A 17,055-nucleotide genomic window follows, 5' to 3' on the forward strand; every position below is an offset into this window, starting at 1 on the left:
GAGAAAGGTAAATACAACAGAGGAAGCCGTTTTCATGTGGACTCAACTGGTCAGCCCATCTTTGTTTGACAAGATGAGGGCCAACTAAGAACCAGGCTGTGATCATCAAAATCATGAAGACTAAGGAGAGGGCACAGGTAGAGTCGGCCAGACCACTGAACAGTAAACTATATAAACTAAGGCTGGCATCCAGAAAACAAAAATGCTACTTTGTGTAGAGGGTTGTAAGTTGCACACCCTTGCCACAGGTCAGAATTATAAAGAGATTTAGGAGGGTTGAGAGAAATACACAGTTAATGGTTTCCAAAACAGGCATTTTTAAGGAGTCTTCTTAACTTTTTAAAAATCCACACCATGAAAGACAATCACACTTGCTTACTACAAAGCTCTTGGTAACAAACAAACACAAGCTACCAGACCTGATGAAACTCGTGTCTGATAAATAATGAGATTCTTCTGATGGGTGTGGTTGTTTGTATGTGTGTGAATACGAATGTGTCCTAATAGGAATATTATCTATTTATTTGATCAGACTGAGATTATTTACATCGTTGTGATTACAAGTTTTGTCTCAATTTTCCCACTAATTTGCATTTATTCATCTATTTGTCACTGAGGATCAGTCTGTTTTTTCCACAAGCCCAGGAGAAATGCACCGTCCTGTAAACCATCTTCCAAAAAGAAATGCACCATCCTGTAAACTAAGTGAACTCCAGAGTTGTTATTTCTGCATTTTGGGATTCTTTTCACTAAGGTTCAGGGATGTCTTATGTCCTCATGTTTCTATGAGAGCCCTTTCCCTGCTGGGCAGGAGGACCTTCTCAGTGGGGTGGGCAGAGGGTTGATTATGTTCTGCCTGCGAGCGATAGTGCTGGGAGCTCAGAGCTGGAGAAGCAGCAGTTTCCTTGTGGAAACTCCTGATGATATCACAGATTCTCCTTCACGTGCCCAGAATGCTGGGGAAAGCCTGAGGCTAGCCACAAATATTCAGCTGTCTTGAATAAGTCTTCTCTCAAAACTACCATCTTTGTGTTTCTGCGAATGATGTAACTTGTCTGAAACACCCACCTGTCCAAGGCATCGTGGGAGTTATGTCGGTTAAGTACCACCCTGCCATAATTTTCATCTCTGCAGAGAAAAAACAAAATCACACCACATAAAAAGTTACTTCAATATTTGCTAAGCACTAAATAAGAGAGACAGGGGAGAGAGCTCACAATTCTTGGCAAGGATAATTCACTTTACAGGATGAGTCATGTATTCAGGCATAAGAACACAACTACGTATCTATTTTAACCAGTCACCACTTGAAAGAGCATGGAGAAAAGAAACAAGTTTGGCAGTACAAATGATCATTTATCTCAAGAGATTTCCACGTGATTCAACCATGAATGAGTGTTTTATTTTGCTGTGTTGTTTTTTATCAGAGTGTGGGAACACAAGGTCGTCTACTTTGTGTATACTAGAGGAGTCTATTTCTGCAGGAAGGCAAATATAAAATCTTTACATAAATATTGTTTAAATTTAATTAAGCCCATTATGTCTGGATATTTTGATGGACTGTACGGTTTTCCTTGGCAAAAGGTAGAAAAACAAGTACCAACATTTGTGATTAGGGAGACTGATCATTCACATACAATTTAGCCCTTTTTTGACCCATAAGAATACATAGTTTGTTTGGTCCTTAAAATAATTAGGCAGGGAAGACACTGTCATATGCAATTCACAGATGAAGAAATGGATCAGAGATATTGTGGCTTTCCTGAGACCACAAGGTTAGCAAGTGACAGAGGTGGGTCTAGGACCCAGATCTTTTTATTCCAAACCTTTGCATTTCCTGCTGGTCAACCCTACAATAGAAAACCATACATAAATCCCAAAGCCATCACTTTCTTACTTTGTACAGTAGACTTGAAAGTACAGGCAATTTTAGGAAATGTCAAAACATGTAGTGGAGCCTTTGGACTTGAGCCAAAGCAGAGAGCAGGTACCTCTCTGCTCTTTTTTCATGTCAACCCAACCAAACCTGAAATGACACATTTTTCCTGGTTCTGCTCCACTAACTTCACTCAACACTCTGGAACCACTCTTAATAAAGCTATAAAAGAATTGAAGTCGACAATTAAAGAGAAAGATGAGCAGTGAAACTGAAACACTGCTAGCAAATATATACCAAAAAACTATATACGCCCAAAATATATATATTTTGAGACTTCAAGGGAGCTTTTTTTTTTTATCTTTCCCGGTATCCCTTCTTGAAACTCGTGAGAGAGTAGCAGGCACCAGGTGTATTCTTACCTGAAGAAGAATGAACACAGCCCTGAACCTGTCCAGTGTCTGGGGAAGTGACAGAGCCAGCTTCCCCTCATCCAGCAGCTGCCATGCCATCAAAGCTGGCTTCAGAGGGCCTTTCTAAGGAGGCATGCCTGGCACAAAACCATCATTCCTACCAACTGGGATTTGTCTTAGACATCTCTGTCTTCACCCATCTGTGTAAATATTTGCAGTCCAAAATGTATGCTCTACATTTGACATCACACTACCACTACAGAAAACTACAAATGCCACACTAGCCTCTGACAGAAGCAATAAGTCCTGTTTCACAGAAGGAAATGGTTGTTGTCCAATAGTGCTAATTCCAAAAGTTAGTGCAAATCTCTGAACACCTCTGTATTTCCTTAGAATAATAAGATTCGGTAACAGAAATTAATGGACATATACCCCTCAAACCACTGTATGTGACCCATTTTTAGACAGTTAAGAGTCAGTATCCTGTAATGCAAGGTTTCTCAACTTCAAGGCTATTGACATTTCTGGTTTAATACTTTTTTGTTGCAGGGGCTATTCTGTGCATCATAGAATGTTTAGCAGTTTCCTGGCCTCTACCTACTAAATGCCAGGAGCACTCCCCAATTTTGAATCAAAATATGTCTCCCAACATTGCCAGATGTTCCCTAGGAGTAAAATTATCCCTGGCTGAGAAACACTGGTATAATGGAAAGACAATGGGTCATGATAAAATCTCAACTCCACCATTTATAGCTGTGTGCCGCTGACAAGTTACTTAACTCCTCTGAGCCTCAGATTCCTCCTCTGTGTTTGTTGTAAAATTTAGTGATGTTTTGTATGTAAAGCATCTAGCATCAATTTTGACATATAAGGAAATCAAAAAATGTATTCACCCATATACATAATGTATACATAATTTATAAAAATATATATTTGGGCTAGAAAAATTATTGTTCCAAAATGTATGCTCTACATTTGACATCACACTACCACTACAGAAAACTACAAATGCCACACTAGCCTCTGACAGAAGCAATAAGTCCTGTTTCACAGAAGGAAATGGTTGTTGTCCAATAGTGCTAATTCCAAAAGTTAGTGCAAATCTCTGAACACCCCTGTATTTCCTTAGAATAATAAGATTCGGTAACAGAAATTAATGGACATATACCCCTCAAACCACTGTATGTGACCCATTTTTAGACAGTTAAGAGTCAGTATCCTGTAATGCAAGGTTTCTCAACTTCAAGGCTATTGACATTTCTGGTTTAATACTTTTTTGTTGCGGGGGCTATTCTGTGCATCATAGAATGTTTAGCAGTTTCCTGGCCTCTACCTACTAAATGCCCGGAGCACTCCCCAATTTTGAATCAAAATATGTCTCCCAACATTGCCAGATGTTCCCTAGGAGTAAAATTATCCCTGGCTGAGAAACACTGGTATAATGGAAAGACAATGGGTCATGATAAAATCTCAACTCCACCATTTATAGCTGTGTGCCGCTGACAAGTTACTTAACTCCTCTGAGCCTCAGATTCCTCCTCTGTGTTTGTTGTAAAATTTAGTGATGTTTTGTATGTAAAGCATCTAGCATCAATTTTGACATATAAGGAAATCAAAAAATGTATTCACCCATATACATAATGTATACATAATTTATAAAAATATATATTTGGGCTAGAAAAATTATTGTAAATCCCTGTTGGCAATGAGACTATATGTCTATGGTCATACTTATTGGGCCTTTAAACATATAGCTAGTAAAAGCAATACTCAAGGCAGACAAAACTCTGTTGGTGGTAAGTGCTTTCCCCTACAAAGTAATATCACATTCTCCACCCTTTCAATAGAGGTAGATGGCCAGATGGGACTATGATGAGTTGGGAATTTATTGATTTCACTTGTACATATAAAATTTTATATAAATTGTTATTAAATTTGTAAATTTGAAATCATTCTATTATGTGTTTCTTTCAGCTGACATCATCAACACAATCAGGAATCTCCCTATCAGGGATTAACTGCTGCTTCCTTTTTGGAAACTGGAAAGTCATGTTTTCTTTTCAGTTTACCAAGTAAGCACAGATGTCTATTCTCGGTGACAGCCATGCTCTCTCTCAGTAATGACCCATATTCTCTTGAGGATGTGGATATTAAAAATGGTAGAGATGTTCTTGAAAATCGGATATAACAAGTTTATATTTACTGAAACTTACCAAAAATTAGACCACACAACAAAGTATTTTAGAAGGAAAGCATTTGCTTTCCAGATGCCCATTGGTTTCCCAAACAGGCAATGCCTCTCTGTGCTCCATCCACCCACCCACCACTATCCACACCCCCTTACTTTTCTTCTTCGGGACGTTTCTTTATCCAGCTGTTATCCTGTAAGAAAATCCTTCTTTTGTTCTCATCATGAAAACCCTGTTGTCTCAGTGTGGTCCCCTGAGTGGTGCTCTTCATATCTATCAACAGAAAAATGAAAAGTTGGAGAGGTGATACTGAAACTTGAGTGTGGGATTATTAACCTGAAAATCATGAGAGGCATATCGGTTTGGCCAGCATCGACCTTCTAGGCTGGCAGATCCAGTACTGTTTTAAAGTAGGATGCGCCAGCAAGAAAGAACAAATCCCACACCCATCATCAAAGATAACATGTAAAACTGCTCAGGTGCCAACTGAAACTGCCAGTGCAGCTCGCGAGGCCCCAGCCAGCTCCTAAGAAAGTAGAACCACAGGCCTGGGATAAACCAGGCCAGGGTTTAGTGGGCTGGACACTTTACTCAATGAGAAATATGCCCCAGAAGTACACACAGGACTGTTTTTACAGTGTCTAGTAAATAATAATAGTAATAGTAAAAATAGTAACAGTAAAAAATAACAGTCAATAAATTCTGGTGCATTTGATTATAAGTAACTTAATTCTTTGATCTCGTGGGATCCAGAAGCGTAAAAGGTCAGACTCAACAAAAGACATTTTTGCTGATTTTTTTTTATCTTTGAATTACAATTCAATGAGTAAAAGCTATAGCATTCTTACTTTTTCCTAAGCCTCACTTTAGCAAATGCTAATTAAATTAGACTATTGTTTCTAAGCATTTGATATCTATCTTAAAGAATTAGGATCTGTGAGTTGTTTTTCTGTAAGTTTTCTAAGTAAGGGAAACATCGTCTCCATTACCATTTCCTGTGGGTGATGTTTTCCTCAAGGTAAAATTGGACATGCTGCCTTCCAGCAAGGACCTAAGAGAAAAATGGGAATGGGGAAGAACACAACAATGAGTCTAAAAACCTGTAAGTGTTTTCATGGCTGTGACACATTTTTCAATGACATTGACAAAGTCACATGATCTGGTACAGCAAATACATACATGACATGAAGTGCTCCTTAAGAACCTGAGAGTCTCTATTCCAACATATTTATTTCACAGGTGGAGAAAATCAAGCCCAGGATGTTTAGTGTCCCCAATTTTATAGAACGAGCAATTGGTTGAATCAGGCTATCAGTTCATTCATTTCTTCAATCAGTAAATATGCACTGAGTGGCTACAGTGTGCCTGGCACTGAGCCAGGAGCTGGAACAACAGACGACTTGGACAAGTGTCTGGTCGTTGTCAATGGGAAGAGAGAGACATTATGCTGGAACTCTCAGCACAATGTGAAGAATGCTTGAAGCCTCATCAGCTCCTCTGCGGAAGCTGCAGTAAACCCAGGCCGCTGATATGCGGTGAGATAGGAGGCAGCAAGATGCAGGGAAATCACAGATCTGGGGACACACTGACGATTTTAGGCAACCACCTCATGGGAAAGCTCAAAGTTCCTTACCCACAACCAGCCACTACAGTTAAGGTGTAAGGGGGTTAAGATGACCCACAATTCCAGTTTTTCCAGAACTGATCCAGTTCCCCAGAGATGAATTATGACTTTGTGGTTCCTAGACACTTTGCCTTTATGGCCCCTTCTCTCTCTCTCTCTCTCTTTCTCTCTCTCTCTCTCTCTCTCTCTCTCTCTCTCTCTCTCTCTCTTTCTCTCTCTCTCTCTACACACACACACACACACACACCGAAATAAAAAATTATATTTTATGATTGTGTGAGTAGGAATATAATCCAGGCTGACTTCATTATTACAGGCTCACTATTATTATTATTATATTCATATTTTTCTTCTGCTGTTAAAATGAATTAAAATTAGAACACTTTTGTGGGTCTTAAGGCTATCGTGGGCCTTACTTAGGCACGGTGTCTACTCTGCCTGATGGATAAGTCAGCCCTGGGGTATTTTTCTTCTGCTGTTAAAATGAATTAAAATTAGAACACTTTTGTGGGTCTTAAAGCTATCGTGGGCCTTACTTAGGCACGGTGTCTACTCTGCCTGATGGATAAGTCAGCCCTGGGATCACCTGAAAGTGAGACTTCCAGTTTTAAAACCAGAAAGTCCTGGGAAAACTGGGGTGGCTGGTCACCCTAGATGGGGTATTATGTCCTTTGCAGTGTCCATCCAATCAGAAAGTGTATGGAACATTGGAAGGGCATTCAATCTCAAGTTGGAAGCAAGTTCCAGGTTCAGCTTTATCACATTCAAGTTCTATAATTGAACCGCTTAACCTCCCTGTATAACAGGGCTAATAAAACCTGCCATCTACTTCATAAGGTTGTTGCAATGATCACAACATAAATAATGAAAACAGAAAGAATTTTTTTAGCCTATAAATGCTATTGGATTTAAGACAGTATTATCGGACAGCTATCTATAGGTATAACTCAGGGGTTCTAAAGGGCCCCACCTTCCATCCTCTAATGCAAAAATATCTCCTGCAACAACTTGCCATAGGTCCTGAAATGGTAAAGATGCATTCCTTTGGGTCAAGATATTTTTTTCCCTGGATTCTCCTTTTAGAATGTCAATCGTGCTACAGAAGGTCAGAAGTGGAGGCTGTTGGTGCCCAGACCAGGTCCCCTTTACCAGACTGGGGCTTGGTGGCTACAGGCTCATGGATGCACCTTCTCTGGGGAATTGCCCTTAGCTAGTGGGTCTGCCTGGTTCCCACCCATTATAACCTGCATCTGGTGACTGACTGAGCTGGGATGAAAAAAGTCAGTCCCTTGCCTCAAGGTAGAACCAATTCTGCGGGGGGCGATCTGTGCTTCAGAGCTCACTGTGGGATCCAGCTCAGGCTCACCCAGCAGAGAGCACATCCTTGCTCAGCTCTGTCCCCTGCCTCCCCTTCCCTTCCTCCCGTCTCCTGAGAGCACACCTTCAATAAGTCACAGACACCCAAATTCTGCTCAGGCACTGCTTCTAGGGAACCTGATCTGTGACTAACAACCAGTGTATTAATCATGGCCATTACTTTCACAGAGCTCAGCAGCTGCTAATAACTGAGAGTTGGAAGGTCTTAGTGGAGTTGGAAAGACCTGCGTTTAAATGAAGCTACTTATTGATCCTCACCTTGGGTATGTTTTTTACCTCATCTCTCTTCTACAAAATGAGGTGAAATAGGGCTACTGTGAGGATCAAATGAGATAACATATATAAAGAGTCTAATTATTGCCTGGCACACAGTAGCCGCTCAATACTTCTTAACTTCACGCCTCTACTCTATCATCTTGGAAAGTAAAGACCAAAGACACAGGAGAGATGTGGTTGGGTGTGGGAAGGGGATGGAACAGACTTGAACTTGGACATCTGGGCATGCAGGGAGTGTGGGGCAGCCCCTTGCTGGCTGTGTTTGGAGGATGCAAAAACTTTGGCAGGAAGGGAAGTTAATGAGGCACCTAAAGATAAACTTCATCTCAACTGCTTGTTAATTTTGCCTCTGTCTGATGGTGCATCTCAGGATTCTTGACTAACATACTTCTTGTTTCTAAATGGGCTCTAATAAATTTTTTTCCTCTTTGCTGATGAAGATCTGAAAAGTTCTCAGCTGATTGATTGAACTGGGATATTGAGGTTGTCAAAATGCCAAATGTGTATTTGATGATATATCTGCAGAGATTGCAAATTCAGTTGCAAGAAAAGGGGCAGAGTAAATGGAGAAAAGGCATTTTACTATTATGTATTTGTCTGTCTCTCCTAAGAGACTGTGTTTCCAGTGGGCAAGGCCTAAGTCTTTCCCTTCCATTCCCAATGTCTGGGATGGAGTAGGTGTTTGTTATTGGCTGAATCATGTTTCCCTAAAATTCATATGTTGAAGTCTAAACCCCTGCATCTCAGAACATGACTATATTTGGAGATTGGGCCTTTTAAAGAGGTGATTAACTTAAAATGAAACCCTTAGGGTGGGCACTAATCCAATCTGACTGGGCCATATAGGAGAAGATTTGGAAAAACAAAGAGATACCAAAGAAAAAGCTACGTGAGGACCCAGCAAAAAGTTGACCATTTGCAAGCCAAAGAGAGAGGTCTCAAGTGAAACCAAACCTGCCCACACCTTGATCTTGGGCTTCCAGCCTCAGAACTGTAAGACATTAAGTTTCTGTTGTTTAGGTCACCTAGTCTATGGTATTTTGTTATAGCAGCCCTAGCAAACTAACACAGTCCTTAAAGAAAAAGTGATTTAAACATTTCTAAAATAACTAAGTCATTCAAAGAGCTTTGTGCCACACTGTCCCTGACCGGTGCTCTTTGTGTCCTCAATTTTCCTATAGCACAGGGGAACTGCTAATAGCATAACTGTCCATGATTTCAGCCCCTGCTCCAAATAAGGTACCTCACAGGCACTGTCTCTCATTCTCACATAAACTCTGTGAGGGGCTATTGTTACCTGCAACTCCCAGATAAGACAGCTGAGGCTCAGGGAGAGGATGTAACATGTCCATGGCGGTAAGAGGCAGAGCCAGACTTCTAAACCAAAGCCACCTCCTTCCTCTGCAACCAGCAATGATGGTACGCAGGAGTCACTGCAGACTAGACTGGTTCCCTGGGTCAGAGTGAGAGAAGGATGTAGACAGCAGGGGCCTGCCTCTCCTTGACATCTCAGTCATTGAAAATCCCATGAGTCCTGCCGCCAGTGCGTGGCACCAGGAGAATCAGGACAACATTTCAAGGAATCATTGCAGCAGACAGACCCTCACAAAGCAGCAACCTCTCTGTATTGCCTAATAGTTCCTTAGTTATAAAACATATGTCCACACATAATCTTGTACAAAAATGGTCACAGCAGCATATAATAGCCAAATAGTGAAAACAACCCAAATGCCCATCAGTGGACGAATGGATACATAATGTGGTACATTTATACAATGGAATATTACTCAGCAGTAAAAAAGGAATGAAGTACTGTTTCATGCTACAACATGGATAGGGCTCGAAACATTAGGCTACATGAAAGAAAGCCAGACATAAAAGATGACATATTGTATGATTCTATTTTATGAGATGTACAGAATAGTTAAATCCATAGAAAAGAAAGTACATTAGTGTTTGCAGGGGTTAGGTGAGGGGAGAATGAAGAGTGACTGCTAATGGGAATGAGGTTTCATTTTGGGGTTAAAAATATGTTCTGGAATTAGATAGTGGTAAAGGTTGCACAACCTTGTGAATATATTTTTTTTTTAAAAATTGAATTTTACACTTCAGAAGGGTGAATTTTATGGAATGTAAATTATATCTTAACTGATAAAAACAAAAACCAGCAGCAGCAAGGCCCATTTCTGAGCTGCAGTGACAGCAAAGGCAATCTTACATGACCCACATGGCTTTGCCAGAATAAAATGGAAGCAAATTACATTTCACAAGATTATCTCAAGCCCATGAGGACTTGTGTACCTCCAACCACTGCAAACACTTGACTCTTCCTGGGTACACATCTATAGCAATTGCTAAATGCCAAACCAGTATCCTGGGTGAGCCATGGATCATTCATTAGGGTAGACCTCAGGATCTTTCTGTCTACTAGCCAATCTGAAGTAAAATATGACTGAGCAGGTAACATGTGAATGTGTTAGTGGTGACATAGAGGGAAAAATGATGAGCCTCCAGCTGGAAAACCTCCAGTTGAGTCCCAGCTTGGCTAGAAAGCCTCTGTTTGATGAGTCCCAGCTTTGCCACTCACTAGTTACTTAAACCAAGTCTCACTTCTGCCTCTGCAAAGTGAGGGTCATGTCAATCTTAAAAGATTGTTGTGGAAACTAAATGAGATAATACTTTGCAAATCATAAATTAGTATAAAATCATCTAAGCAGAGCCTGAAGAGGCAGGAGAAGCCCAGGTTGGGAGCAGGACTGAGGGGTTGGTATCACATATGGGTAGGATACTAAGGAAGTTCTAAAAAAACAGCATCCACATGGGTTTTTGACCAGAGAGCTACACTCCATGAAAGATGCAACAAGATAAAAACTGGAGTGTCCCAGAGAAAGCAAGTGAGTTTATTTGAAACTATTCCTAGAGAGTATCCCATAGGTCCTAGGGTGGAGACGGTGGGGGTGTGTATAGGATACCCGAGGGTAGCAGAGAGAAAGAGATTAAGGGCCATGAGCTTATTCAGATGTCTTATCTCATTTGTTCCTGTTTAACCAGGCCTTCTGGAGAATACCTAGCTACCAAAGGCATGAAAATATCAGACCCTATACCAGAACGTTGGGTCAATTGGAGCTAGGCCTGAATGTAAGATGAAGAGGAGACACGTGTTTTTCTTTACACCTCTCTCTGCAGGGAGTCTGCTGAGATCTCATCCATGCCCACGTGGTGCTCAAATTCTGGTTGCAAATCTCTAAATGGGCAGAAGATGGAAGGGATGGGGGAGAGAAGGCAGCTGCACTGACATTGCAAAGGGTCTGCACTCAGCATCCCAGCATTTTTGTTAGTGGAACACCAATTACTAAACATCACACCTATTGTCAACCAACAAATTGCTAAAGATGTAATTAGTGTCATATGCGGGACGTTTTGAATTTTTTTAACCTGAGAAGGAATTTTGATGCTCAAAAAGGTTAGTAACCACCACTCTAGATTCTAGGGTAAATATATTTATATTTAGAATATAAATATATATTCCAGGATGTCATGCCTCCCTCTTATAAATTACAAATATTACACGCATTTCTTTTGAGCTGAGAAAACATTGTTCTTTAAGTGTTTCTCTATGTTTGAAATTATTTTAAAACAAAGTTTTTAAAAATCTACTTTAGTTGTCCACAGTATGCACATTGCCTGAATCCACTAGGAAAATTATTGCCTTGGAGTAAATTCCCTAAAGTGATATTCTCATTATAAACAAATGTTTTTTTTTTGACCGGTAAGGGGATCACAACCCTCGGCATGGTGTGGTCTGCACCACACTCAATTACACGCATTTCTTTTGAGCTGAGAAAACATTGTTCTTTCAGTGTTTCTCTATGTTTGAAATTATTTTAAAACAAAGTTTTTTAAAATCTACTTTAGTTGTCCACAGTATGCACATTGCCTGAATCCTCTAGGAAAATTATTGCCTTGGAGTAAATTCCCTAAAGTGATATTCTCATTATAAACAAATTTTTTTTTTTTTGACCGGTAAGGGGATCACAACCCTCGGCATGGTGTGGTCTGCACCACACTCAGCCAGTGAGTGCACCAGCCATCCCTGTAGAGGATACGAACCCATGGCCTCGGTGCTCCCAGCACCGCACTCTCCCGAGTGAGCCACGGGCCGGCCCACGCATTTTTTTTTTTTTTAATTTTAAGATTTGTCTTGAATTTTTGGGGGGGAGGGAGGCATCAGAGGAACTCTGTTCAAATGGAAGAGGAGAAGGAGAAAAGGCCCAGTCACAGGTGATCTGGAAGTTTCCAAATAAGGGCTCATGGCATATTATGGTTGCCTGATATCCATTCCCCCCTTTCTTTCCTACTGGTAGCTAAAACTACATTTTTCAGCCTCCCTTGATACTAGAGATGGACACATTTATATGGACCATGGTGACTGTAAGGACTAAATGCACACACTAAGAATGGCAGAGCAGGAAGTTAGGAGCCCATGTCATAGAGCTGCCTTCTTCTTCCATGAGAAGAATAAACTTCCTACTTTAAGAGATTGCATTTCCATTTTTTTATTACCCAAGCCTAATTTTCCTACATGTTACTAATCCATCATGGAGCAAATGGAAGGTCTAAAAGCCAAGCCTTCTTCTTCCATGAGAAGAATAAACTTCCTACTTTAAGAGATTGCATTTCCATTTTTTTATTACTCAAGCCTAATTTTCCTACATGTTACTAATCCATCATGGAGCAAATGGAAGGTCTAAAAGCCAATGGAGATCTACAAAAGATATTTGTGATTCTTTTATCAGTAAAACATGGTACCTCACAATATGTCTATGTGTTGTTCAATGTCCCTGGCACAGAGTCACTTGTTGAGCCCCTATCATGTGTGATGCACGTGCCATATGCTTTATGTGTATTATCTTATTTAATCCTAGATGAGTACTATTATCTCTAATTATAGGAGCCCAAAACTCACAGAGGTTAAATCACCTGCCTAAATCACACAGTAAGTGGTAGAACCAGGAACTGTAATTAGGCCTATATGACTGCAGCCAGGACTCTTTTCAGTAATAATGTATGGAACTCTAAGTGCCATGTGACATAACCAATACCAGGTATTCACAGGAATGCCCTGGAGTCCCAAAAGGCGGAAGGTAATGGGAGAGTAACTGGGAGAAGCAGCAGTAATCAAAGGCTGCTCCCACATCCCCTGGCAGCTCAGCCTGGAGACTCACCCCTCCTGTGACCACACCAAAGCCAGGAGTGGCCCGACCGCTGTTCCTGACTGTACTCCTCCCCTGGATCTACCTCCCAGCCAGACAGCTTGATAATGTTTCATATATGTTCCCAGCCCCATGCTGTCCACTGACGCAAGCTAAATGAGAAAGAAAAATATAATGCCGCGTTTTTTATTCTGTAGTGAAAAGGACTAATATTGAGGAAATTACATTTTTCTTACCAAATTTACATATTGCCAACACAGTGGTGGCACCTGTCAGATGGCTCTCGGTGGACAACATCTGCTCTTTAGACTGTCTCTTTTTCTCTTCTGGTGTCTGTCCTACATCTCCCACACAACCTCCTTCAGCCCCACTTGCTCCTTTTTTTTCTTAAAATCCATTGGCCTTGGTACCCTAACCAACCCCTCACATCAGCCCATTTGGTGGCCCCAGAGCCATTTCTGAAGCTCCAATCTAAAGCTTCTATGGTTCAAGTCCCGGTCTCATCAATCTCTACTTCTAAAGACATTTAACTGCAATGAAACTCTTTTTTTCCTGCCCAGGATATAAAGCAGTATTTTTTACATATGGATATTTCTTGTACTGTTATTAAAAATGAATCAACAACACACATCTCTGGGAATAACACTCTTGTTAAAAGCGCCCTTTTTGTGGAGTGGATTATAGATTACAAGCCTCTCAAATGGGTAGTATTAAAAAATAAATGCAGTAAAATCTTATTTTTCTGTAATTCTTGAAAAGAATTATGCACTCATTTCAGGGGCTGAGGTTATTCTGAGTTTCAAATCTGCTTTCAATACCCAAATAACGACACTTTAGTAACCTCAGTTCAGCTAACTGGACTTATTTCTAAGTGTCATCCTTCAGTTTCATTCCAAAGTTTTTAACTTCTCATGAGAAAGATGAAACTTGAATCTTGGCTCCTCAAAAGGCTGTTGCCAGAACATATGCCTGACAATGAGAAATGCCAGCAACTGCATTTGACATGTGGAGTACTGTAAGAAGAGGTGGGTGGAAGCTTTCTCTATTATGCTGGGAACTGCAAAAACCTTAACCTTTAAAGCACAGCCTGCATAGGTTGAAAATTCTGATGTAAAATCATGATGTCAAAGTTCATAAAGACAGAGGGGAAAAAACACTTTGCAATTAGTGACCCATTTTCATTTCTCCTTTGTGGCAAACACCAGAAAGAGCTGGTTTTCGTTCCTTTCCCATAGTCCCTGCCCAAAGACATGTGTCTTTAGGCTCTAGATAAAATGACTCTTCAATTACAAAATCAGTCAACTTGCTTAGTTCTTTTCAGATGATACTTCTTTTTGAAACTATCAGCATCCCCATTCTTAAATTTGTCTTCTTTTCAGCTTCTCAACTCCCTGTGGTCTTTCAATTTCCTTTGTTATTTTCTATTTTTAATAATAGCACTTCCTCTGGAGCGTTTGGGTTCATTAGGTAATCCACTGCTCCCCTAACCCAATCCTAGCCCCAACTCCTCCTGTCCCAATTTCAAGAATTCCTGAGCCACCTTCCAGCTCAGCTACGATCTTCTTCATCTTTTGGGTCCTCTCAGCATAAAGACTTTTTAGACCTCAGTCTTCCCGCCCACCCAAGGACAAAATGCCTCGTGGCTTACCTTATTATACCTTTACCACTCCCTGCTAACTTTCTCTTAAGAAAGGTTGAGTGAGCAGAGAAGCTGAAAGTGGTGGGGGAAGGGGCACATAGAGAAAAGAGATAGGAAAAGTAAGTCAGAAAAGAAAAAACTGTGGAGCAGAAAGTAGATTAATAAAATGGGGGGGTGAGGGAAGAAAAGAGAAAAAAATAAACCAAAACGAATTCAATTCTTTTTTTTTTTTTTTTGTCTTTTTTGTCTTTTTCCGTGTCTGGCAATGGATCGCAACCCTCAGTGTTGCCCCCGTACCGGACCGGGGACCGGCAACGGGATTGCAACCCTTGGTGTTGCCCCCACGCCTCGCTCAGCCAGTGAGCGGGAACCGGTCCGTATGTGGGATCCGAACCCTCGGGCGGGAGCACCGCCGCGCTTCAAAACGAATTCAATTCTAACTGCTGACATTTTGGGTCATATAATAATTATAGCTATATTGAGCTTAGATTTTATATGCATTATCTCATTTAAGCACCACACGATGCTTTTAGGTTGTTACTATTACTATCCTTATTCTAAAGAAAAGTACAACTTTTTGATTTTAATGAAGTCAGAGTCTTTTTGCTGCAGGCTAGGACAGAAGTTGAAAATGTGGGCAGTGGGTAAAACTAGATTTTTTTTCTGGACAAGAGTCTCAGTATGTGTAGTGTGCCTGGGGTTACCTAACTAGTGAACTGCACAGTTGGGATTCAAATCCAAATCAGCCAGACACAAAAGTACCCATCACAAGAAGCCTGGGAAACAAAAAGAGGCCAACAGGTGGAAAGTTACTGGGCTAAAAGAAATGGTGAAAAGAGTAACACTGTTTGCAGTAGAGATCCAGGATGGAGCTCAACCAAGACAGAATTGGTGCAGACTTTGATCCTTTTACTGAGAATTGGTGCAGACTTTGTTTGATCCTTTTACCAAAGTATCAGAAGACCGGCACAGAGTGACAATCGGGCATTTTAACTGAGAATTGGTGCAGACTTTGATCCTTTTACCAAAGTATCAGAAGACCGGCACAGAGTGACAATCGGGCATTTTAACTGCTCCAAGATTTTCCAAACAACTAATCAAGTTTCTGACATACTCATATAAATTACTCTATTTATTTGGAAATTCTAAATTGAATAGGTGCCTAGGGTAAATCGCTATGGTAATGGAAAATTTTAAAAAAGCTAAAGTAGAATAAGGAAAGAAATACAGCAAAAGTGTCTAGAAAATGGCACAAGATGAAAAATGGCCCTGTGGTCCTCATCTTTTTCATAAAAGTCCTGAGGGTTTCATGGCCCCATAACAGTGCCAAACCCACTAGTACTGGTTTTCCGAGGAAATCACTGAAATAGGAAAAATCCCTAGGAACTGGAAAAGGACAAATGCTATGAAACCATTTCAACAGAAGAGTAAGAGGGGACTGATAATTACAAACCAACACACGGAAGCATTATCATCTGGAGGATAAATAAAACAAACCGTCACACAATTAATTGTCACCTATAAGAATATGAAATACAATGTAAAGAGAAAACAGCTTCATGAAGGGTGAATGTTAACAAGTCCACTTAAATGAGTTTTTAAATGAATCTACCAGACACAAACGACTGTGGTTAGCCTGAATACACAGTGTAGCAGGAAATCCAAAAATTATCAGGCATTTTAAAGAGTCCTTTAGCCCGCTGTGATCGTGGGAATTGGCTATTTTTTTGGTCACGTGGCCTCATGTCTAAGCTTAGTGCTGGGCAACGTGCTTACTGATGGTAAACGGAGTCCAGAATGCAGCACAAATGAAATCCTTAGCTACGCAGATGTCTGCATGCTGCCAGCTTTCTGAGTCTGAAAACCCCCCACCATAAACTTTTCCTGCTGTTGATTCTTATTTTTAATACATGAGCCTCACTTGCTCTTGTTTCCACCACTCAAGTTTTCTGCAGAATGATAACGTCAAGGGTCAGCATAAATAGTGTCCTCTCTGGGACCATTTTCGATTTCATTTTACAGGAGATGCTAGTCTAATACTCATGAATAAAAATGCCATCCAATAAATATTATCCATCACCTGAGCCCCATCAAGAGTTATTTCCAGTTCTAGCTGAAAATATTTGTTAAATGAATTAAAACACAAATTTTAACCATGCACTATGAGCCAAAACACTATTAGTTACCTTAAATGCTTTACTGTATTTTATATTCAAAAAAGGTTTGTCATGTGGTCATTCTCTGTCTTTATCATTATTGTCATGTGGTCAACTTTGCACAGTATAGTCTTTCAGGTTATGTTAGTAATACATGCTCATGACAGAAAATGTGGTAAATACAAGAGAGCATAAAGAGGAGAAAACTTAAACGCCTTTCATCAATCATCGTTATCTTTTTCTGGGTTTCTTTCCTTTTTATCTTTTTTTCTTTTCTTTTCTTTTTTTTTTT

The 17,055-nt window shown here is 40.4% G+C and overlaps 1 protein-coding gene across 1 annotated transcript in view; it reads right to left on the reverse strand.

Annotated features, from left to right (window-relative positions):
* SCEL (sciellin) overlaps nucleotides 1-17,055 on the reverse strand; it is a 113,533-nt gene that overhangs the window by 90,369 nt on the left and 6,109 nt on the right. The window contains exons 2-4 of the mRNA XM_008572528.1: nucleotides 5,468-5,529; nucleotides 4,634-4,751; nucleotides 1,069-1,128 (exon numbers count right to left, since the gene is read on the reverse strand). Of these exons, the coding sequence (XP_008570750.1) occupies nucleotides 1,069-1,128; nucleotides 4,634-4,751; nucleotides 5,468-5,510 (221 nt within the window). The 5' untranslated portion in view covers nucleotides 5,511-5,529. The remainder of the gene's footprint in view (nucleotides 1-1,068; nucleotides 1,129-4,633; nucleotides 4,752-5,467; nucleotides 5,530-17,055) is intronic.

Source organism: Galeopterus variegatus, unplaced genomic scaffold (assembly GCF_000696425.1).
Source record: "Galeopterus variegatus unplaced genomic scaffold, G_variegatus-3.0.2 Scaffold802, whole genome shotgun sequence".
Lineage (NCBI taxonomy): Eukaryota > Metazoa > Chordata > Mammalia > Dermoptera > Cynocephalidae > Galeopterus > Galeopterus variegatus.